We start from the raw sequence: 24,628 nt of genomic DNA on the forward strand, positions 1-24,628 counted from the left end.
AATTTAATTAAAATTAAATACTTTGGGGACTAAATTTATTTTGGTCGAAATATTGAGCACCACTTTGGTGAAAAAAAAAATCCCAAAATTTGAATAATACTAGAAGGTTCCGTATTCTATACCGGCCTAAGAGTATCAGAGGAAAACGTCGTCGTGTCTTGCCTTTCCAATTAATCCATGAAAATCCGCCTTGAGCTCGATTCTCCCGACAGTGGTTATGGCGGCCTCAAGTGAACCCAACTCAAGAGAAGACATCTTCGACTCCTCACTGAATCTAGAAGAAACCCACCTCAAAGAAGGCTACAACGAGGGCTACGCCGACGGTTTAGTCTCCGGCGAGGAGGAGGGCCGGCAAGTGGGCTTAAAAACCGGGTTCGAAGTCGGCGAAGAGTTGGGCTTTTACAGGGGTTGTATTGATGTATGGAACTCCGCTATTCGGGTCGATTCGAATTGCTTTTCGTCTCGGGTCGTGAGAAGCATCAAACAAATGGAAGAGTTGCTGAACAAGTACCCGATTTCCAACCCGGAAGATGAGTCGGTTAGCGATGTTATGGACTCTTTGAGGTTGAAGTTTCGGGCTATTTGTGCCATCTTGAATGTGAAGTTGGAGTATAATGGCTATCCCAAATCTTCTGATGGTGGAAATATCCAATTTTGAGGTTAATTTTTGCCCCATTTTTTAGAATTTTTTGTCAAATCTTTTGCTTTCCTTTTTTTCCCCTATGTTTTCATAAGTATTGATCTGATGGCTTAATTGGATTGGCTAATTGGGATTCTTTTGCTTCTGTACATTGATTATGGACATGTCTTTTGCTACAGTTGGAAACCAGATTTTTGGATTTTCTTGGGATTTAAAGCTCTTTTTGGTTTTTGTGGTTGATTAACTGGTTGGGTTCAGAATAGTTTCTAGTTTAAAACTTTTATTGTCTAAATTCTGTTTGGTAATTACAGATTAGTTGTTATGTTATAGATATTTTAGGGAAAATAATCAGAAATTTTTAATAAAGAAAGGTACCATTCATGTATGAAAATGTACCCAGTTCTGTACATAATGTAATTAAATAGATAAAAATTATGCCCTCTTCAATATATATCTTAAATGGCGTGCCCTTTCCAGCAATTTTCCCTTTTTTTCCGTCATAATTCATTATATTTGTGGGGCTGGTAGCCTCAGATGAGCGACAAATAGAATGCCTTCTGCAGAGGATTTAGCTGTAATCTTGCGAAGAAGCTATATGATTGACTATGCTAGCAAATATGTAGTGGAAAGAGGGGAAAGAAGAAGACATGAATATTAACTAGTGAAAATGTATGTGTAATAGATAATCTATTGAGGTGACAGTTATGCCAAACTGGAAAGACTGTAAATCCATATCTGAAATTTGAGATTTTGGTAAATAGTACTAGGAGTAATTTTCTAAGCAAGAGGAATTCAGAAGTCTTTGAGATTTATGGAATTGAGTGTATCAGAAAATTGAGATTGTGGTGAATAGAACTAGGAGCAATTATTTGATCTGGAGAACTCAAAATGTCTTTGAGATTTATAAAATTGTCAGCAGACTTGGAGCCATATGTTAGCCTGGCTGTTGTGGTGCATACTATAATTTTTGCATGTCTATAAGCTGAAATTTCGACTCTGCTGTCAGCTGATTCACTTTTTCTAGATTTTATTTGCACTTTGAGAATTTAGGTTTCAGATTCATTATGTATAGCCATTTAGGTAACATGTAAAGATGATTACTTTCTTACGTAGAGAAAGCACATATACCTTTTTTTAGCTCTTTTTTTTTTAATTTTATTTTTGGAACTGAGTAAACATCTTTGTTTTGTGTCTAGGTTGAAGAAAAGGAACTTGGTCACTTTGTGGTGCAGGGGAAGAAGGAAAGTGTTTTTCAAGTGCGTTGGCTTGAGATCCGAGCTGACTCTACACTTTTCTTTGTGAAAGAAAGGTTTCATTTTCACACATGCCTTGAGGATGGAGGGTGGAGACAAAAGGTTGATAAATGACTGTAAGACTGTGATGCAAAAGATTGTTGGTGGAGTGCATGCTGATAACAGTCATTAACTTGTCTGTGTTTTGGGCAGGTTTATAGCAATTGAGCCAACAATTAATTCTTTAAAGTATAGCTCTATGTCGGAGAAATTTTTATGCTTGTCTTAGCCCTCATCAGCTTCTCCTGGCTTCATGAAAGCTTATTGTCTTGTAGTTTACATAAAATTTATATTACAATTGGAGCTAGTGATGCATCATCAAGGGCTTCCGAGGCTGTTCTTTCTGGACCCTGTACAAAGACTGAAGTGTTGGAAAGCTTCTAAAATGCACCTATCTTTAGCTGACATGATCGACAAGGCTGTTGGATACCTGTTGTCAGATGAAATTTCGTGCAATTCTTTATATTGTGTCTTATTTCTTGAATTGCATGAAGCCTAGGAAGATTTCACATGCAAAAAGGATAATCCCCCAGTTTGATATTTTGGTTGAAACTTAAAAAGGGGGATGAACATACAAGAAACCCATGCAGGCATAGATCAAGTCTTCTAGCAATCAGGAATGATGCCTACTGAATTAGACTATTCAGCACTGCTAAAAATGGGATATCTCACGAGTAGGCAGGTGATTTGTGTGGATATACTTGGTTGAATTCTCATCCTGGCTTTGGCAATTGCCAAGGCTGCCTGGTGAAATTGTTGATTAATTTGCAACATGAGACGTGGACAACCCTTTTTGGTTAATATGTAGGGAAAGCAAATATTGGTTTCTTTGACTTTCATTATTGCCAAAAGTTGCCTCCCACCCCAACTGACTGGCCAGGGGATCGATCCCTTGACCAGTCAGCGAGAAACTTTCAGCCAAAAGAAGGTTGCGAAAAGGCCATTGCCTTTTCTATCAATGAGGTTGGGAAAAGATGGTATTGAAATTTCCACATAACAAGTTAGTGCAATTCTTGCATACATTTCAGTATAACTGATTTTCACAATCAAGACCTGAGGTTTACATGGTCATACTCCTTGACCCGAAATTTTGACCAATAAAGGGTTTTTTTTTTTTTAATGTTCTGCTTCTGCCAATAATACTACGAGACATTTGTACGATTCTTCCCCTTCTTCTGAACTTTTCAATTTGAATATGTATCATTTTGATCCCTAATTTTGCTGCTGATAGACATAATAGTAAGGTAAATTTGAAATCCGTGGTTTAACTCTCAAACCATTCTTTTTCCTCTATCATGGTTTGTAATCTCTCTTTATAAAAAAAAAAAAAATCTCTTTTCTTGCCCAAAATTAAAAAAAAAAAAGGGAAATCAGTCTTTATGTTACATATAGAAAATGTGTACTACTCGAGAAAACAAAAATAATGATCATAGAAAATTCAAAAAGGGATACATGAATGTAAAGTAAAACTAGTGGCTTCCCAAAGTACTGCCAAAAGGGTAATTCAACTTTTATCCTGCTCTAAGAAAATAGGCAAAAAAATAATAAAAAGAAAATAACTATAGAAATTCTAAAATATCTCTGTGAAATTCTAATTTCTTGATTATTGGCAAAAACTTGGCACTATCCAATCTATCTAATGTGTTGCGCGGACATGGCTGTGCCTGAGTTTTAACTACGTGTAATGACATCTTTCTATGCCACCGAGTTAATTGCACCATGTAGGATTTAACACATAAAGCATGCATGGGTTAAAGGGTTGTGTATGAGGAAATGAGATGATGTCCACCGGAGCAGCTGCCGTGCTTCAAAATCCTTATGCATTACAAGCTGGATATCAGGGGGTGCAGGTGCCCCAATTCCCCCTCCCAATTTATGCCAATGAGGCCAGCCGGTGTTGGAATGAGAATGCATGGCATTTTCTTCTTCAACTGCGCTACCTGTGATGCCATTCCCCTTGGCTAGTCCTTGTCAATCAACCCTAGCAGCCTCAGGAACGGGCAAGCTATTTGTGATGCACCTAGAAGGTCAGTTAATTCATCATATACACTTAAATCTTAGGGGTCCCCAATATAACTGTTGCCAGAAATATGGCCCTGGTTAATTTATTGTGACAATGATAGACATGGCCGGGGCTGGCGTCTGCCATTTGCAGCGTAAATTAGCAGCATGTGCAGCATAAACTCTGGAGTTAGACCCTACTAACTAAATGTAGTCTTGAAGGGTAAATATACAGAAGCATAAGAGTCCCAATTAGCCAATTCAATCAAGCCTCAGATCAACACTCAGAAAAAATAGGGAAAAAAAAAGAATTTACATAAAGAACTATGTAAAAAAAGGCAAAAATTAACCTCAAAATTGGATATTTTCTCCATCAGAAGATTTGGGATAGCCATTATACTCCAACTTCACATTCAACGTGGCACAAATAGCCCGAAACTTCAACCTCAAAGAATCCATAACATCCCCAACGGACTCATCGTCCGGCTCCGATATTGGGTACTTGCTCAGCAACTCTTCCATTTGTTTGATGCTTCTTACGACCCGAGACGAAAAGCAATTTGAATCGACCTGAATAGCAGAGTTCCACACATCAATACAACCCTTGTAAAAGCCCAACCCTTGTAAAACGTCGTCGTGTCTTGCCTTTCCAATTAATCCATGAAAATCCGCCTTGAGCTCGATTCTCCCGACAGTGGTTATGGCGGCCTCGAGTGAACCCAACTCAAGAGAAGACATCTTCGACTCCTCACTGAATCTAGAAGAAACCCACCTCAAAGAAGGCTATAACGAGGGCTACGCCGACGATTTAGTCTCTGGCGAGGAGGAGGGCCGGCAAGTGGGCTTAAAAACCGGGTTCGAAGTCGGCGAAGAGTTGGGCTTTTACAGGGGTTGTATTGATGTATGGAACTCCGCTATTCGGGTCGATTCGAATTGCTTTTCGTCTCGGGTCGTGAGAAGCATCAAACAAATGGAAGAGTTGCTGAACAAGTACCCGATTTCCAACCCGGAAGATGAGTCGGTTAGCGATGTTATGGACTCTTTGAGGTTGAAGTTTCGGGCTATTTGTGCCACCTTGAATGTGAAGTTGGAGTATAATGGCTATCCCAAATCTTCTGATGGTGGAAATATCCAATTTTGAGGTTAATTTTTGCCCCATTTTTTAGAATTTTTTGTCAAATCTTTTGCTTTCCTTTTTTTCCCCTATGTTTTCATAAGTATTGATCTGATGGCTTAATTGGATTGGCTAATTGGGATTCTTTTGCTTCTGTATATTGATTATGGACATGTCTTTTGCTACAGTTGGAAACCAGATTTTTGGATTTTCTTGGGATTTAAAGCTCTTTTTGGTTTTTGTGGTTGATTAACTGGTTGGGTTCAGAATAGTTTCTAGTTTAAAACTTTTATTGTCTAAATTCTGTTTGGTAATTACAGATTAGTTGTTATGTTATAGATATTTTAGGGAAAATAATCAGAAATTTTTAATAAAGAAAGGTACCATTCATGTATGAAAATGTACCCAGTTCTGTACATAATGTAAAATAGATAAAAATTATGCCCTCTTCAATATATATCTTAAATGGCGTGCCCTTTCCAGCAATTTTCCCTTTTTTTCCGTCATAATTCATTATATTTGTGGGGCTGGTAGCCTCAGATGAGCGACAAATAGAATGCCTTCTGCAGAGGATTTAGCTGTAATCTTGCGAAGAAGCTATATGATTGACTATGCTAGCAAATATGCAGTGGAAAGAGGGGAAAGAAGAAGACATGAATATTAACTAGTGAAAATGTATGTGTAATAGATAATCTATTGAGGTGACAGTTATGCCAAACTGGAAAGACTGTAAATCCATATCTGAAATTTGAGATTTTGGTAAATAGTACTAGGAGTAATTTTCTAAGCAAGAGGAATTCAGAAGTCTTTGAGATTTATGGAATTGAGTGTATCAGAAAATTGAGATTGTGGTGAATAGAACTAGGAGCAATTATTTGATCTGGAGAACTCAAAATGTCTTTGAGATTTATAAAATTGTCAGCAGACTTGGAGCCATATGTTAGCCTGGCTGTTGTGGTGCATACTATAATTTTTGCATGTCTATAAGCTGAAATTTCGACTCTGCTGTCAGCTGATTCACTTTTTCTAGATTTTATTTGCACTTTGAGAATTTAGGTTTCAGATTCATTATGTATAGCCATTTAGGTAACATGTAAAGATGATTACTTTCTTACGTAGAGAAAGCACATATACCTTTTTTTAGCTCTTTTTTTTTAATTTTATTTTTGGAACTGAGTAAACATCTTTGTTTTGTGTCTAGGTTGAAGAAAAGGAACTTGGTCACTTTGTGGTGCAGGGGAAGAAGGAAAGTGTTTTTCAAGTGCGTTGGCTTGAGATCCGAGCTGACTCTACACTTTTCTTTGTGAAAGAAAGGTTTCATTTTCACACATGCCTTGAGGATGGAGGGTGGAGACAAAAGGTTGATAAATGACTGTAAGACTGTGATGCAAAAGATTGTTGGTGGAGTGCATGCTGATAACAGTCATTAACTTGTCTGTGTTTTGGGCAGGTTTATAGCAATTGAGCCAACAATTAATTCTTTAAAGTATAGCTCTATGTCGGAGAAATTTTTATGCTTGTCTTAGCCCTCATCAGCTTCTCCTGGCTTCATGAAAGCTTATTGTCTTGTAGTTTACATAAAATTTATATTACAATTGGAGCTAGTGATGCATCATCAAGGGCTTCCGAGGCTGTTCTTTCTGGACCCTGTACAAAGACTGAAGTGTTGGAAAGCTTCTAAAATGCACCTATCTTTAGCTGACATGATCGACAAGGCTGTTGGATACCTGTTGTCAGATGAAATTTCGTGCAATTCTTTATATTGTGTCTTATTTCTTGAATTGCATGAAGCCTAGGAAGATTTCACATGCAAAAAGGATAATCCCCCAGTTTGATATTTTGGTTGAAACTTAAAAAGGGGGATGAACATACAAGAAACCCATGCAGGCATAGATCAAGTCTTCTAGCAATCAGGAATGATGCCTACTGAATTAGACTATTCAGCACTGCTAAAAATGGGATATCTCACGAGTAGGCAGGTGATTTGTGTGGATATACTTGGTTGAATTCTCATCCTGGCTTTGGCAATTGCCAAGGCTGCCTGGTGAAATTGTTGATTAATTTGCAACATGAGACGTGGACAACCCTTTTTGGTTAATATGTAGGGAAAGCAAATATTGGTTTCTTTGACTTTCATTATTGCCAAAAGTTGCCTCCCACCCCAACTGACTGGCCAGGGGATCGATCCCTTGACCAGTCAGCGAGAAACTTTCAGCCAAAAGAAGGTTGCGAAAAGGCCATTGCCTTTTCTATCAATGAGGTTGGGAAAAGATGGTATTGAAATTTCCACATAACAAGTTAGTGCAATTCTTGCATACATTTCAGTATAACTGATTTTCACAATCAAGACCTGAGGTTTACATGGTCATACTCCTTGACCCGAAATTTTGACCAATAAAGGGTTTTTTTTTTTTTTAATGTTCTGCTTCTGCCAATAATACTACGAGACATTTGTACGATTCTTCCCCTTCTTCTGAACTTTTCAATTTGAATATGTATCATTTTGATCCCTAATTTTGCTGCTGATAGACATAATAGTAAGGTAAATTTGAAATCCGTGGTTTAACTCTCAAACCATTCTTTTTCCTCTATCATGGTTTGTAATCTCTCTTTATAAAAAAAAAAAAAAATCTCTTTTCTTGCCCAAAATTAAAAAAAAAAAGGGAAATCAGTCTTTATGTTACATATAGAAAATGTGTACTACTCGAGAAAACAAAAATAATGATCATAGAAAATTCAAAAAGGGATACATGAATGTAAAGTAAAACTAGTGGCTTCCCAAAGTACTGCCAAAAGGGTAATTCAACTTTTATCCTGCTCTAAGAAAATAGGCAAAAAAATAATAAAAAGAAAATAACTATAGAAATTCTAAAATATCTCTGTGAAATTCTAATTTCTTGATTATTGGCAAAAACTTGGCACTATCCAATCTATCTAATGTGTTGCGCGGACATGGCTGTGCCTGAGTTTTAACTACGTGTAATGACATCTTTCTATGCCACCGAGTTAATTGCACCATGTAGGATTTAACACATAAAGCATGCATGGGTTAAAGGGTTGTGTATGAGGAAATGAGATGATGTCCACCGGAGCAGCTGCCGTGCTTCAAAATCCTTATGCATTACAAGCTGGATATCAGGGGGTGCAGGTGCCCCAATTCCCCCTCCCAATTTATGCCAATGAGGCCAGCCGGTGTTGGAATGAGAATGCATGGCATTTTCTTCTTCAACTGCGCTACCTGTGATGCCATTCCCCTTGGCTAGTCCTTGTCAATCAACCCTAGCAGCCTCAGGAACGGGCAAGCTATTTGTGATGCACCTAGAAGGTCAGTTAATTCATCATATACACTTAAATCTTAGGGGTCCCCAATATAACTGTTGCCAGAAATATGGCCCTGGTTAATTTATTGTGACAATGATAGACATGGCCGGGGCTGGCGTCTGCCATTTGCAGCGTAAATTAGCAGCATGTGCAGCATAAACTCTGGAGTTAGGCCCTACTAACTAAATGTAGTCTTGAAGGGTAAATATACAGAAGCATAAGAGTCCCAATTAGCCAATTCAATCAAGCCTCAGATCAACACTCAGAAAAAATAGGGAAAAAAAAAGAATTTACATAAAGAACTATGTAAAAAAAGGCAAAAATTAACCTCAAAATTGGATATTTTCTCCATCAGAAGATTTGGGATAGCCATTATACTCCAACTTCACATTCAACGTGGCACAAATAGCCCGAAACTTCAACCTCAAAGAATCCATAACATCCCCAACGGACTCATCGTCCGGCTCCGATATTGGGTACTTGCTCAGCAACTCTTCCATTTGTTTGATGCTTCTTACGACCCGAGACGAAAAGCAATTTGAATCGACCTGAATAGCAGAGTTCCACACATCAATACAACCCTTGTAAAAGCCCAACCCTTGTAAAACGTCGTCGTGTCTTGCCTTTCCAATTAATCCATGAAAATCCGCCTTGAGCTCGATTCTCCCGACAGTGGTTATGGCGGCCTCGAGTGAACCCAACTCAAGAGAAGACATCTTCGACTCCTCACTGAATCTAGAAGAAACCCACCTCAAAGAAGGCTATAACGAGGGCTACGCCGACGATTTAGTCTCTGGCGAGGAGGAGGGCCGGCAAGTGGGCTTAAAAACCGGGTTCGAAGTCGGCGAAGAGTTGGGCTTTTACAGGGGTTGTATTGATGTATGGAACTCCGCTATTCGGGTCGATTCGAATTGCTTTTCGTCTCGGGTCGTGAGAAGCATCAAACAAATGGAAGAGTTGCTGAACAAGTACCCGATTTCCAACCCGGAAGATGAGTCGGTTAGCGATGTTATGGACTCTTTGAGGTTGAAGTTTCGGGCTATTTGTGCCACCTTGAATGTGAAGTTGGAGTATAATGGCTATCCCAAATCTTCTGATGGTGGAAATATCCAATTTTGAGGTTAATTTTTGCCCCATTTTTTAGAATTTTTTGTCAAATCTTTTGCTTTCCTTTTTTTCCCCTATGTTTTCATAAGTATTGATCTGATGGCTTAATTGGATTGGCTAATTGGGATTCTTTTGCTTCTGTATATTGATTATGGACATGTCTTTTGCTACAGTTGGAAACCAGATTTTTGGATTTTCTTGGGATTTAAAGCTCTTTTTGGTTTTTGTGGTTGATTAACTGGTTGGGTTCAGAATAGTTTCTAGTTTAAAACTTTTATTGTCTAAATTCTGTTTGGTAATTACAGATTAGTTGTTATGTTATAGATATTTTAGGGAAAATAATCAGAAATTTTTAATAAAGAAAGGTACCATTCATGTATGAAAATGTACCCAGTTCTGTACATAATGTAAAATAGATAAAAATTATGCCCTCTTCAATATATATCTTAAATGGCGTGCCCTTTCCAGCAATTTTCCCTTTTTTTCCGTCATAATTCATTATATTTGTGGGGCTGGTAGCCTCAGATGAGCGACAAATAGAATGCCTTCTGCAGAGGATTTAGCTGTAATCTTGCGAAGAAGCTATATGATTGACTATGCTAGCAAATATGCAGTGGAAAGAGGGGAAAGAAGAAGACATGAATATTAACTAGTGAAAATGTATGTGTAATAGATAATCTATTGAGGTGACAGTTATGCCAAACTGGAAAGACTGTAAATCCATATCTGAAATTTGAGATTTTGGTAAATAGTACTAGGAGTAATTTTCTAAGCAAGAGGAATTCAGAAGTCTTTGAGATTTATGGAATTGAGTGTATCAGAAAATTGAGATTGTGGTGAATAGAACTAGGAGCAATTATTTGATCTGGAGAACTCAAAATGTCTTTGAGATTTATAAAATTGTCAGCAGACTTGGAGCCATATGTTAGCCTGGCTGTTGTGGTGCATACTATAATTTTTGCATGTCTATAAGCTGAAATTTCGACTCTGCTGTCAGCTGATTCACTTTTTCTAGATTTTATTTGCACTTTGAGAATTTAGGTTTCAGATTCATTATGTATAGCCATTTAGGTAACATGTAAAGATGATTACTTTCTTACGTAGAGAAAGCACATATACATTTTTTTAGCTCTTTTTTTTTAATTTTATTTTTGGAACTGAGTAAACATCTTTGTTTTGTGTCTAGGTTGAAGAAAAGGAACTTGGTCACTTTGTGGTGCAGGGGAAGAAGGAAAGTGTTTTTCAAGTGCGTTGGCTTGAGATCCGAGCTGACTCTACACTTTTCTTTGTGAAAGAAAGGTTTCATTTTCACACATGCCTTGAGGATGGAGGGTGGAGACAAAAGGTTGATAAATGACTGTAAGACTGTGATGCAAAAGATTGTTGGTGGAGTGCATGCTGATAACAGTCATTAACTTGTCTGTGTTTTGGGCAGGTTTATAGCAATTGAGCCAACAATTAATTCTTTAAAGTATAGCTCTATGTCGGAGAAATTTTTATGCTTGTCTTAGCCCTCATCAGCTTCTCCTGGCTTCATGAAAGCTTATTGTCTTGTAGTTTACATAAAATTTATATTACAATTGGAGCTAGTGATGCATCATCAAGGGCTTCCGAGGCTGTTCTTTCTGGACCCTGTACAAAGACTGAAGTGTTGGAAAGCTTCTAAAATGCACCTATCTTTAGCTGACATGATCGACAAGGCTGTTGGATACCTGTTGTCAGATGAAATTTCGTGCAATTCTTTATATTGTGTCTTATTTCTTGAATTGCATGAAGCCTAGGCAGATTTCACATGCAAAAAGGATAATCCCCCAGTTTGATATTTTGGTTGAAACTTAAAAAGGGGGATGAACATACAAGAAACCCATGCAGGCATAGATCAAGTCTTCTAGCAATCAGGAATGATGCCTACTGAATTAGACTATTCAGCACTGCTAAAAATGGGATATCTCACGAGTAGGCAGGTGATTTGTGTGGATATACTTGGTTGAATTCTCATCCTGGCTTTGGCAATTGCCAAGGCTGCCTGGTGAAATTGTTGATTAATTTGCAACATGAGACGTGGACAACCCTTTTTGGTTAATATGTAGGGAAAGCAAATATTGGTTTCTTTGACTTTCATTATTGCCAAAAGTTGCCTCCCACCCCAACTGACTGGCCAGGGGATCGATCCCTTGACCAGTCAGCGAGAAACTTTCAGCCAAAAGAAGGTTGCGAAAAGGCCATTGCCTTTTCTATCAATGAGGTTGGGAAAAGATGGTATTGAAATTTCCACATAACAAGTTAGTGCAATTCTTGCATACATTTCAGTATAACTGATTTTCACAATCAAGACCTGAGGTTTACATGGTCATACTCCTTGACCCGAAATTTTGACCAATAAAGGGTTTTTTTTTTTTTTTAATGTTCTGCTTCTGCCAATAATACTACGAGACATTTGTACGATTCTTCCCCTTCTTCTGAACTTTTCAATTTGAATATGTATCATTTTGATCCCTAATTTTGCTGCTGATAGACATAATAGTAAGGTAAATTTGAAATCCGTGGTTTAACTCTCAAACCATTCTTTTTCCTCTATCATGGTTTGTAATCTCTCTTTATAAAAAAAAAAAAAAATCTCTTTTCTTGCCCAAAATTAAAAAAAAAAAGGGAAATCAGTCTTTATGTTACATATAGAAAATGTGTACTACTCGAGAAAACAAAAATAATGATCATAGAAAATTCAAAAAGGGATACATGAATGTAAAGTAAAACTAGTGGCTTCCCAAAGTACTGCCAAAAGGGTAATTCAACTTTTATCCTGCTCTAAGAAAATAGGCAAAAAAATAATAAAAAGAAAATAACTATAGAAATTCTAAAATATCTCTGTGAAATTCTAATTTCTTGATTATTGGCAAAAACTTGGCACTATCCAATCTATCTAATGTGTTGCGCGGACATGGCTGTGCCTGAGTTTTAACTACGTGTAATGACATCTTTCTATGCCACCGAGTTAATTGCACCATGTAGGATTTAACACATAAAGCATGCATGGGTTAAAGGGTTGTGTATGAGGAAATGAGATGATGTCCACCGGAGCAGCTGCCGTGCTTCAAAATCCTTATGCATTACAAGCTGGATATCAGGGGGTGCAGGTGCCCCAATTCCCCCTCCCAATTTATGCCAATGAGGCCAGCCGGTGTTGGAATGAGAATGCATGGCATTTTCTTCTTCAACTGCGCTACCTGTGATGCCATTCCCCTTGGCTAGTCCTTGTCAATCAACCCTAGCAGCCTCAGGAACGGGCAAGCTATTTGTGATGCACCTAGAAGGTCAGTTAATTCATCATATACACTTAAATCTTAGGGGTCCCCAATATAACTGTTGCCAGAAATATGGCCCTGGTTAATTTATTGTGACAATGATAGACATGGCCGGGGCTGGCGTCTGCCATTTGCAGCGTAAATTAGCAGCATGTGCAGCATAAACTCTGGAGTTAGGCCCTACTAACTAAATGTAGTCTTGAAGGGTAAATATACAGAAGCATAAGAGTCCCAATTAGCCAATTCAATCAAGCCTCAGATCAACACTCAGAAAAAATAGGGAAAAAAAAAGAATTTACATAAAGAACTATGTAAAAAAAGGCAAAAATTAACCTCAAAATTGGATATTTTCTCCATCAGAAGATTTGGGATAGCCATTATACTCCAACTTCACATTCAACGTGGCACAAATAGCCCGAAACTTCAACCTCAAAGAATCCATAACATCCCCAACGGACTCATCGTCCGGCTCCGATATTGGGTACTTGCTCAGCAACTCTTCCATTTGTTTGATGCTTCTTACGACCCGAGACGAAAAGCAATTTGAATCGACCTGAATAGCAGAGTTCCACACATCAATACAACCCTTGTAAAAGCCCAACCCTTGTAAAACGTCGTCGTGTCTTGCCTTTCCAATTAATCCATGAAAATCCGCCTTGAGCTCGATTCTCCCGACAGTGGTTATGGCGGCCTCGAGTGAACCCAACTCAAGAGAAGACATCTTCGACTCCTCACTGAATCTAGAAGAAACCCACCTCAAAGAAGGCTATAACGAGGGCTACGCCGACGATTTAGTCTCTGGCGAGGAGGAGGGCCGGCAAGTGGGCTTAAAAACCGGGTTCGAAGTCGGCGAAGAGTTGGGCTTTTACAGGGGTTGTATTGATGTATGGAACTCCGCTATTCGGGTCGATTCGAATTGCTTTTCGTCTCGGGTCGTGAGAAGCATCAAACAAATGGAAGAGTTGCTGAACAAGTACCCGATTTCCAACCCGGAAGATGAGTCGGTTAGCGATGTTATGGACTCTTTGAGGTTGAAGTTTCGGGCTATTTGTGCCACCTTGAATGTGAAGTTGGAGTATAATGGCTATCCCAAATCTTCTGATGGTGGAAATATCCAATTTTGAGGTTAATTTTTGCCCCATTTTTTAGAATTTTTTGTCAAATCTTTTGCTTTCCTTTTTTTCCCCTATGTTTTCATAAGTATTGATCTGATGGCTTAATTGGATTGGCTAATTGGGATTCTTTTGCTTCTGTATATTGATTATGGACATGTCTTTTGCTACAGTTGGAAACCAGATTTTTGGATTTTCTTGGGATTTAAAGCTCTTTTTGGTTTTTGTGGTTGATTAACTGGTTGGGTTCAGAATAGTTTCTAGTTTAAAACTTTTATTGTCTAAATTCTGTTTGGTAATTACAGATTAGTTGTTATGTTATAGATATTTTAGGGAAAATAATCAGAAATTTTTAATAAAGAAAGGTACCATTCATGTATGAAAATGTACCCAGTTCTGTACATAATGTAAAATAGATAAAAATTATGCCCTCTTCAATATATATCTTAAATGGCGTGCCCTTTCCAGCAATTTTCCCTTTTTTTCCGTCATAATTCATTATATTTGTGGGGCTGGTAGCCTCAGATGAGCGACAAATAGAATGCCTTCTGCAGAGGATTTAGCTGTAATCTTGCGAAGAAGCTATATGATTGACTATGCTAGCAAATATGCAGTGGAAAGAGGGGAAAGAAGAAGACATGAATATTAACTAGTGAAAATGTATGTGTAATAGATAATCTATTGAGGTGACAGTTATGCCAAACTGGAAAGACTGTAAATCCATATCTGAAATTTGAGATTTTGGTAAATAGTACTAGGAGTAATTTTCTAAGCAAGAGGAATTCAGAAGTCTTTGAGATTTATGGAATTGAGTGTATCAGAAAATTGAGATTGTGGTGAATAGAACTAGGAGCAATTATTTGATCTGGAGAACTCAAAATGTCTTTGAGATTTATAAAATTGTCAGCAGACTTGGAGCCATATGTTAGCCTGGCTGTTGTGGTGCATACTATAATTTTTGCATGTCTATAAGCTGAAATTTCGACTCTGCTGTCAGCTGATTCACTTTTTCTAGATTTTATTTGCACTTTGAGAATTTAGGTTTCAGATTCATTATGTATAGCCATTTAGGTAACATGTAAAGATGATTACTTTCTTACGTAGAGAAAGCACATATACCTTTTTTTAGCTCTTTTTTTTTAATTTTATTTTTGGAACTGAGTAAACATCTTTGTTTTGTGTCTAGGTTGAAGAAAAGGAACTTGGTCACTTTGTGGTGCAGGGGAAGAAGGAAAGTGTTTTTCAAGTGCGTTGGCTTGAGATCCGAGCTGACTCTACACTTTTCTTTGTGAAAGAAAGGTTTCATTTTCACACATGCCTTGAGGATGGAGGGTGGAGACAAAAGGTTGATAAATGACTGTAAGACTGTGATGCAAAAGATTGTTGGTGGAGTGCATGCTGATAACAGTCATTAACTTGTCTGTGTTTTGGGCAGGTTTATAGCAATTGAGCCAACAATTAATTCTTTAAAGTATAGCTCTATGTCGGAGAAATTTTTATGCTTGTCTTAGCCCTCATCAGCTTCTCCTGGCTTCATGAAAGCTTATTGTCTTGTAGTTTACATAAAATTTATATTACAATTGGAGCTAGTGATGCATCATCAAGGGCTTCCGAGGCTGTTCTTTCTGGACCCTGTACAAAGACTGAAGTGTTGGAAAGCTTCTAAAATGCACCTATCTTTAGCTGACATGATCGACAAGGCTGTTGGATACCTGTTGTCAGATGAAATTTCGTGCAATTCTTTATATTGTGTCTTATTTCTTGAATTGCATGAAGCCTAGGCAGATTTCACATGCAAAAAGGATAATCCCCCAGTTTGATATTTTGGTTGAAACTTAAAAAGGGGGATGAACATACAAGAAACCCATGCAGGCATAGATCAAGTCTTCTAGCAATCAGGAATGATGCCTACTGAATTAGACTATTCAGCACTGCTAAAAATGGGATATCTCACGAGTAGGCAGGTGATTTGTGTGGATATACTTGGTTGAATTCTCATCCTGGCTTTGGCAATTGCCAAGGCTGCCTGGTGAAATTGTTGATTAATTTGCAACATGAGACGTGGACAACCCTTTTTGGTTAATATGTAGGGAAAGCAAATATTGGTTTCTTTGACTTTCATTATTGCCAAAAGTTGCCTCCCACCCCAACTGACTGGCCAGGGGATCGATCCCTTGACCAGTCAGCGAGAAACTTTCAGCCAAAAGAAGGTTGCGAAAAGGCCATTGCCTTTTCTATCAATGAGGTTGGGAAAAGATGGTATTGAAATTTCCACATAACAAGTTAGTGCAATTCTTGCATACATTTCAGTATAACTGATTTTCACAATCAAGACCTGAGGTTTACATGGTCATACTCCTTGACCCGAAATTTTGACCAATAAAGGGTTTTTTTTTTTTTTTAATGTTCTGCTTCTGCCAATAATACTACGAGACATTTGTACGATTCTTCCCCTTCTTCTGAACTTTTCAATTTGAATATGTATCATTTTGATCCCTAATTTTGCTGCTGATAGACATAATAGTAAGGTAAATTTGAAATCCGTGGTTTAACTCTCAAACCATTCTTTTTCCTCTATCATGGTTTGTAATCTCTCTTTATAAAAAAAAAAAAAAATCTCTTTTCTTGCCCAAAATTAAAAAAAAAAAGGGAAATCAGTCTTTATGTTACATATAGAAAATGTGTACTACTCGAGAAAACAAAAATAATGATCATAGAAAATTCAAAAAGGGATACATGAATGTAAAGTAAAACTAGTGGCTTCCCAAAGTACTGCCAAAAGGGTAATTCAACTTTTATCCTGCTCTAAGAAAATAGGCAAAAAAATAATAAAAAGAAAATAACTATAGAAATTCTAAAATATCTCTGTGAAATTCTAATTTCTTGATTATTGGCAAAAACTTGGCACTATCCAATCTATCTAATGTGTTGCGCGGACATGGCTGTGCCTGAGTTTTAACTACGTGTAATGACATCTTTCTATGCCACCGAGTTAATTGCACCATGTAGGATTTAACACATAAAGCATGCATGGGTTAAAGGGTTGTGTATGAGGAAATGAGATGATGTCCACCGGAGCAGCTGCCGTGCTTCAAAATCCTTATGCATTACAAGCTGGATATCAGGGGGTGCAGGTGCCCCAATTCCCCCTCCCAATTTATGCCAATGAGGCCAGCCGGTGTTGGAATGAGAATGCATGGCATTTTCTTCTTCAACTGCGCTACCTGTGATGCCATTCCCCTTGGCTAGTCCTTGTCAATCAACCCTAGCAGCCTCAGGAACGGGCAAGCTATTTGTGATGCACCTAGAAGGTCAGTTAATTCATCATATACACTTAAATCTTAGGGGTCCCCAATATAACTGTTGCCAGAAATATGGCCCTGGTTAATTTATTGTGACAATGATAGACATGGCCGGGGCTGGCGTCTGCCATTTGCAGCGTAAATTAGCAGCATGTGCAGCATAAACTCTGGAGTTAGGCCCTACTAACTAAATGTAGTCTTGAAGGGTAAATATACAGAAGCATAAGAGTCCCAATTAGCCAATTCAATCAAGCCTCAGATCAACACTCAGAAAAAATAGGGAAAAAAAAAGAATTTACATAAAGAACTATGTAAAAAAAGGCAAAAATTAACCTCAAAATTGGATATTTTCTCCATCAGAAGATTTGGGATAGCCATTATACTCCAACTTCACATTCAACGTGGCACAAATAGCCCGAAACTTCAACCTCAAAGAATCCATAACATCCCCAACGGACTCATCGTCCGGCTCCGATATTGGGTACTTGCTCAGCAACTCTTCCATTTGTTTGATGCTTCTTACGACCCGAGACGAAAAGCAATTTGAATCGACCTGAATAGCAGAGTTCCACACATCAATACAACCCTTGTAAAAGCCCAACCCTTGTAAAACGTCGTCGTGTCTTGCCTTTCCAATTAATCCATGAAAATCCGCCTTGAGCTCGATTCTCCCGACAGTGGTTATGGCGGCCTCGAGTGAACCCAACTCAAGAGAAGACATCTTCGACTCCTCACTGAATCTAGAAGAAACCCACCTCAAAGAAGGCTATAACGAGGGCTACGCCGACGATTTAGTCTCTGGCGAGGAGGAGGGCCGGCAAGTGGGCTTAAAAACCGGGTTCGAAGTCGGCGAAGAGTTGGGCTTTTACAGGGGTTGTATTGATGTATGGAACTCCGCTATTCGGGTCGATTCGAATTGCTTTTCGTCTCGGGTCGTGAGAAGCATCAAACAAATGGAAGAGTTGCTGAACAAGTACCCGATTTCCAACCCGGAAGATGAGTCGGTTAGCGATGTTATGGACTCTTTGAGGTTGAAGTTTCGGGCTATTTGTGCCACCTTGAATGTGAAGTTGGAGTATAATGGCTATCCCAAATCTTCTGATGGTGGAAATATCCAATTTTGAGGTTAATTTTTGCCCCATTTTTTAGAATTTTTTGTCAAATCTTTTGCTTTCCTTTTTTTCCCCTATGTTTTCATAAGTATTGATCTGATGGCTTAATTGGATTGGCTAATTGGGATTCTTTTGCTTCTGTATATTGATTATGGACATGTCTTTTGCTACAGTTGGAAACCAGATTTTTGGATTTTCTTGGGATTTAAAGCTCTTTTTGGTTTTTGTGGTTGATTAACTGGTTGGGTTCAGAATAGTTTCTAGTTTAAAACTTTTATTGTCTAAATTCTGTTTGGTAATTACAGATTAGTTGTTATGTTATAGATATTTTAGGGAAAATAATCAGAAATTTTTAATAAAGAAAGGTACCATTCATGTATGAAAATGTACCCAGTTCTGTACATAATGTAAAATAGATAAAAATTATGCCCTCTTCAATATATATCTTAAATGGCGTGCCCTTTCCAGCAATTTTCCCTTTTTTTCCGTCATAATTCATTATATTTGTGGGGCTGGTAGCCTCAGATGAGCGACAAATAGAATGCCTTCTGCAGAGGATTTAGCTGTAATCTTGCGAAGAAGCTATATGATTGACTATGCTAGCAAATATGCAGTGGAAAGAGGGGAAAGAAGAAGACATGAATATTAACTAGTGAAAATGTATGTGTAATAGATAATCTATTGAGGTGACAGTTATGCCAAACTGGAAAGACTGTAAATCCATATCTGAAATTTGAGATTTTGGTAAATAGTACTAGGAGTAATTTTCTAAGCAAGAGGAATTCAGAAGTCTTTGAGATTTATGGAATTGAGTGTATCAGAAAATTGAGATTGTGGTGAATAGAACTAGGAGCAATTATTTGATCTGGAGAACTCAAAATGTCTTTGAGATTTATAAAATTGTCAGCAGACTTGGAGCCATATGTTAGCCTGGCTGTTGTGGTGCATACTATAATTTTTGCATGTCTATAAGCTGAAATTTCGACTCTGCTGTCAGCTGATTCACTTTTTCTAGATTTTATTTGCACTTTGAGAATTTAGGTTTCAGATTCATTATGTATAGCCATTTAGGTAACATGTAAAGATGATTACTTTCTTACGTAGAGAAAGCACATATACCTTTTTTTAGCTCTTTTTTTTTAATTTTATTTTTGGAACTGAGTAAACATCTTTGTTTTGTGTCTAGGTTGAAGAAAAGGAACTTGGTCACTTTGTGGTGCAGGGGAAGAAGGAAAGTGTTTTTCAAGTGCGTTGGCTTGAGATCCGAGCTGACTCTACACTTTTCTTTGTGAAAGAAAGGTTTCATTTTCACACATGCCTTGAGGATGGAGGGTGGAGACAAAAGGTTGATAAATGACTGTAAGACTGTGATGCAAAAGATTGTTGGTGGAGTGCATGCTGATAACAGTCATTAACTTGTCTGTGTTTTGGGCAGGTTTATAGCAATTGAGCCAACAATTAATTCTTTAAAGTATAGCTCTATGTCGGAGAAATTTTTATGCTTGTCTTAGCCCTCATCAGCTTCTCCTGGCTTCATGAAAGCTTATTGTCTTGTAGTTTACATAAAATTTATATTACAATTGGAGCTAGTGATGCATCATCAAGGGCTTCCGAGGCTGTTCTTTCTGGACCCTGTACAAAGACTGAAGTGTTGGAAAGCTTCTAAAATGCACCTATCTTTAGCTGACATGATCGACAAGGCTGTTGGATACCTGTTGTCAGATGAAATTTCGTGCAATTCTTTATATTGTGTCTTATTTCTTGAATTGCATGAAGCCTAGGCAGATTTCACATGCAAAAAGGATAATCCCCCAGTTTGATATTTTGGTTGAAACTTAAAAAGGGGGATGAACATACAAGAAACCCATGCAGGCATAGATCAAGTCTTCTAGCAATCAGGAATGATGCCTACTGAATTAGACTATTCAGCACTGCTAAAAATGGGATATCTCACGAGTAGGCAGGTGATTTGTGTGGATATACTTGGTTGAATTCTCATCCTGGCTTTGGCAATTGCCAAGGCTGCCTGGTGAAATTGTTGATTAATTTGCAACATGAGACGTGGACAACCCTTTTTGGTTAATATGTAGGGAAAGCAAATATTGGTTTCTTTGACTTTCATTATTGCCAAAAGTTGCCTCCCACCCCAACTGACTGGCCAGGGGATCGATCCCTTGACCAGTCAGCGAGAAACTTTCAGCCAAAAGAAGGTTGCGAAAAGGCCATTGCCTTTTCTATCAATGAGGTTGGGAAAAGATGGTATTGAAATTTCCACATAACAAGTTAGTGCAATTCTTGCATACATTTCAGTATAACTGATTTTCACAATCAAGACCTGAGGTTTACATGGTCATACTCCTTGACCCGAAATTTTGACCAATAAAGGGTTTTTTTTTTTTTTTAATGTTCTGCTTCTGCCAATAATACTACGAGACATTTGTACGATTCTTCCCCTTCTTCTGAACTTTTCAATTTGAATATGTATCATTTTGATCCCTAATTTTGCTGCTGATAGACATAATAGTAAGGTAAATTTGAAATCCGTGGTTTAACTCTCAAACCATTCTTTTTCCTCTATCATGGTTTGTAATCTCTCTTTATAAAAAAAAAAAAAAATCTCTTTTCTTGCCCAAAATTAAAAAAAAAAAGGGAAATCAGTCTTTATGTTACATATAGAAAATGTGTACTACTCGAGAAAACAAAAATAATGATCATAGAAAATTCAAAAAGGGATACATGAATGTAAAGTAAAACTAGTGGCTTCCCAAAGTACTGCCAAAAGGGTAATTCAACTTTTATCCTGCTCTAAGAAAATAGGCAAAAAAATAATAAAAAGAAAATAACTATAGAAATTCTAAAATATCTCTGTGAAATTCTAATTTCTTGATTATTGGCAAAAACTTGGCACTATCCAATCTATCTAATGTGTTGCGCGGACATGGCTGTGCCTGAGTTTTAACTACGTGTAATGACATCTTTCTATGCCACCGAGTTAATTGCACCATGTAGGATTTAACACATAAAGCATGCATGGGTTAAAGGGTTGTGTATGAGGAAATGAGATGATGTCCACCGGAGCAGCTGCCGTGCTTCAAAATCCTTATGCATTACAAGCTGGATATCAGGGGGTGCAGGTGCCCCAATTCCCCCTCCCAATTTATGCCAATGAGGCCAGCCGGTGTTGGAATGAGAATGCATGGCATTTTCTTCTTCAACTGCGCTACCTGTGATGCCATTCCCCTTGGCTAGTCCTTGTCAATCAACCCTAGCAGCCTCAGGAACGGGCAAGCTATTTGTGATGCACCTAGAAGGTCAGTTAATTCATCATATACACTTAAATCTTAGGGGTCCCCAATATAACTGTTGCCAGAAATATGGCCCTGGTTAATTTATTGTGACAATGATAGACATGGCCGGGGCTGGCGTCTGCCATTTGCAGCGTAAATTAGCAGCATGTGCAGCATAAACTCTGGAGTTAGGCCCTACTAACTAAATGTAGTCTTGAAGGGTAAATATACAGAAGCATAAGAGTCCCAATTAGCCAATTCAATCAAGCCTCAGATCAACACTCAGAAAAAATAGGGAAAAAAAAAGAATTTACATAAAGAACTATGTAAAAAAAGGCAAAAATTAACCTCAAAATTGGATATTTTCTCCATCAGAAGATTTGGGATAGCCATTATACTCCAACTTCACATTCAACGTGGCACAAATAGCCCGAAACTTCAACCTCAAAGAATCCATAACATCCCCAACGGACTCATCGTCCGGCTCCGATATTGGGTACTTGCTCAGCAACTCTTCCATTTGTTTGATGCTTCTTACGACCCGAGACGAAAAGCAATTTGAATCGACCTGAATAGCAGAGTTCCACACATCAATACAACCCTTGTAAAAGCCCAACCCTTGTAAAACGTCGTCGTGTCTTGCCTTTCCAATTAATCCATGAAAATCCGCCTTGAGCTCGATTCTCCCGACAGTGGTTATGGCGGCCTCGAGTGAACCCAACTCAAGAGAAGACATCTTCGACTCCTCACTGAATCTAGAAGAAACCCACCTCAAAGAAGGCTATAACGAGGGCTACGCCGACGATTTAGTCTCTGGCGAGGAGGAGGGCCGGCAAGTGGGCTTAAAAACCGGGTTCGAAGTCGGCGAAGAGTTGGGCTTTTACAGGGGTTGTATTGATGTATGGAACTCCGCTATTCGGGTCGATTCGAATTGCTTTTCGTCTCGGGTCGTGAGAAGCATCAAACAAATGGAAGAGTTGCTGAACAAGTACCCGATTTCCAACCCGGAAGATGAGTCGGTTAGCGATGTTATGGACTCTTTGAGGTTGAAGTTTCGGGCTATTTGTGCCACCTTGAATGTGAAGTTGGAGTATAATGGCTATCCCAAATCTTCTGATGGTGGAAATATCCAATTTTGAGGTTAATTTTTGCCCCATTTTTTAGAATTTTTTGTCAAATCTTTTGCTTTCCTTTTTTTCCCCTATGTTTTCATAAGTATTGATCTGATGGCTTAATTGGATTGGCTAATTGGGATTCTTTTGCTTCTGTATATTGATTATGGACATGTCTTTTGCTACAGTTGGAAACCAGATTTTTGGATTTTCTTGGGATTTAAAGCTCTTTTTGGTTTTTGTGGTTGATTAACTGGTTGGGTTCAGAATAGTTTCTAGTTTAAAACTTTTATTGTCTAAATTCTGTTTGGTAATTACAGATTAGTTGTTATGTTATAGATATTTTAGGGAAAATAATCAGAAATTTTTAATAAAGAAAGGTACCATTCATGTATGAAAATGTACCCAGTTCTGTACATAATGTAAAATAGATAAAAATTATGCCCTCTTCAATATATATCTTAAATGGCGTGCCCTTTCCAGCAATTTTCCCTTTTTTTCCGTCATAATTCATTATATTTGTGGGGCTGGTAGCCTCAGATGAGCGACAAATAGAATGCCTTCTGCAGAGGATTTAGCTGTAATCTTGCGAAGAAGCTATATGATTGACTATGCTAGCAAATATGCAGTGGAAAGAGGGGAAAGAAGAAGACATGAATATTAACTAGTGAAAATGTATGTGTAATAGATAATCTATTGAGGTGACAGTTATGCCAAACTGGAAAGACTGTAAATCCATATCTGAAATTTGAGATTTTGGTAAATAGTACTAGGAGTAATTTTCTAAGCAAGAGGAATTCAGAAGTCTTTGAGATTTATGGAATTGAGTGTATCAGAAAATTGAGATTGTGGTGAATAGAACTAGGAGCAATTATTTGATCTGGAGAACTCAAAATGTCTTTGAGATTTATAAAATTGTCAGCAGACTTGGAGCCATATGTTAGCCTGGCTGTTGTGGTGCATACTATAATTTTTGCATGTCTATAAGCTGAAATTTCGACTCTGCTGTCAGCTGATTCACTTTTTCTAGATTTTATTTGCACTTTGAGAATTTAGGTTTCAGATTCATTATGTATAGCCATTTAGGTAACATGTAAAGATGATTACTTTCTTACGTAGAGAAAGCACATATACCTTTTTTTAGCTCTTTTTTTTTAATTTTATTTTTGGAACTGAGTAAACATCTTTGTTTTGTGTCTAGGTTGAAGAAAAGGAACTTGGTCACTTTGTGGTGCAGGGGAAGAAGGAAAGTGTTTTTCAAGTGCGTTGGCTTGAGATCCGAGCTGACTCTACACTTTTCTTTGTGAAAGAAAGGTTTCATTTTCACACATGCCTTGAGGATGGAGGGTGGAGACAAAAGGTTGATAAATGACTGTAAGACTGTGATGCAAAAGATTGTTGGTGGAGTGCATGCTGATAACAGTCATTAACTTGTCTGTGTTTTGGGCAGGTTTATAGCAATTGAGCCAACAATTAATTCTTTAAAGTATAGCTCTATGTCGGAGAAATTTTTATGCTTGTCTTAGCCCTCATCAGCTTCTCCTGGCTTCATGAAAGCTTATTGTCTTGTAGTTTACATAAAATTTATATTACAATTGGAGCTAGTGATGCATCATCAAGGGCTTCCGAGGCTGTTCTTTCTGGACCCTGTACAAAGACTGAAGTGTTGGAAAGCTTCTAAAATGCACCTATCTTTAGCTGACATGATCGACAAGGCTGTTGGATACCTGTTGTCAGATGAAATTTCGTGCAATTCTTTATATTGTGTCTTATTTCTTGAATTGCATGAAGCCTAGGCAGATTTCACATGCAAAAAGGATAATCCCCCAGTTTGATATTTTGGTTGAAACTTAAAAAGGGGGATGAACATACAAGAAACCCATGCAGGCATAGATCAAGTCTTCTAGCAATCAGGAATGATGCCTA

General features: G+C 38.0%; 6 protein-coding genes across 6 annotated transcripts; all 6 read left to right on the forward strand.

The window, feature by feature from the left end:
• The first annotated feature begins 217 nt into the window (after positions 1-217).
• LOC140013525 (uncharacterized) lies at positions 218-658 on the forward strand. The gene has a single exon (XM_072062834.1). The coding sequence runs from the start codon at positions 218-220 to the stop codon at positions 656-658; it is 441 nt and encodes a 146-aa protein (XP_071918935.1).
• A 3,975-nt stretch (positions 659-4,633) lies between these two features.
• Positions 4,634-5,074, forward strand: LOC140013526 (uncharacterized). The gene has a single exon (XM_072062835.1). It carries the CDS (start codon positions 4,634-4,636, stop codon positions 5,072-5,074), a length of 441 nt encoding a protein of 146 aa, XP_071918936.1.
• Positions 5,075-9,046: 3,972 nt separating this feature from the next.
• On the forward strand, positions 9,047-9,487 carry LOC140013527 (uncharacterized). The gene has a single exon (XM_072062836.1). It carries the CDS (start codon positions 9,047-9,049, stop codon positions 9,485-9,487), a length of 441 nt encoding a protein of 146 aa, XP_071918937.1.
• A 3,973-nt stretch (positions 9,488-13,460) lies between these two features.
• LOC140013528 (uncharacterized) lies at positions 13,461-13,901 on the forward strand. The gene has a single exon (XM_072062837.1). It carries the CDS (start codon positions 13,461-13,463, stop codon positions 13,899-13,901), a length of 441 nt encoding a protein of 146 aa, XP_071918938.1.
• A 3,973-nt stretch (positions 13,902-17,874) lies between these two features.
• On the forward strand, positions 17,875-18,315 carry LOC140013529 (uncharacterized). Its single transcript, XM_072062838.1, has one exon. It carries the CDS (start codon positions 17,875-17,877, stop codon positions 18,313-18,315), a length of 441 nt encoding a protein of 146 aa, XP_071918939.1.
• A 3,973-nt stretch (positions 18,316-22,288) lies between these two features.
• LOC140013530 (uncharacterized) lies at positions 22,289-22,729 on the forward strand. The gene has a single exon (XM_072062839.1). The coding sequence runs from the start codon at positions 22,289-22,291 to the stop codon at positions 22,727-22,729; it is 441 nt and encodes a 146-aa protein (XP_071918940.1).
• Positions 22,730-24,628: the final 1,899 nt, after the last annotated feature.

Source organism: Coffea arabica, chromosome 8c (assembly GCF_036785885.1).
Source record: "Coffea arabica cultivar ET-39 chromosome 8c, Coffea Arabica ET-39 HiFi, whole genome shotgun sequence".
NCBI lineage: Eukaryota > Viridiplantae > Streptophyta > Magnoliopsida > Gentianales > Rubiaceae > Coffea > Coffea arabica.

Bases quoted from the DNA above. Each gene is read 5' to 3' on its own strand.
- LOC140013525 (XM_072062834.1), top strand. From the start codon at position 218: ATGGCGGCCTCAAGTGAACCCAACTCAAGAGAAGACATCTTCGACTCC.
- LOC140013526 (XM_072062835.1), top strand. From the start codon at position 4,634: ATGGCGGCCTCGAGTGAACCCAACTCAAGAGAAGACATCTTCGACTCC.
- LOC140013527 (XM_072062836.1), top strand. From the start codon at position 9,047: ATGGCGGCCTCGAGTGAACCCAACTCAAGAGAAGACATCTTCGACTCC.
- LOC140013528 (XM_072062837.1), top strand. From the start codon at position 13,461: ATGGCGGCCTCGAGTGAACCCAACTCAAGAGAAGACATCTTCGACTCC.
- LOC140013529 (XM_072062838.1), top strand. From the start codon at position 17,875: ATGGCGGCCTCGAGTGAACCCAACTCAAGAGAAGACATCTTCGACTCC.
- LOC140013530 (XM_072062839.1), top strand. From the start codon at position 22,289: ATGGCGGCCTCGAGTGAACCCAACTCAAGAGAAGACATCTTCGACTCC.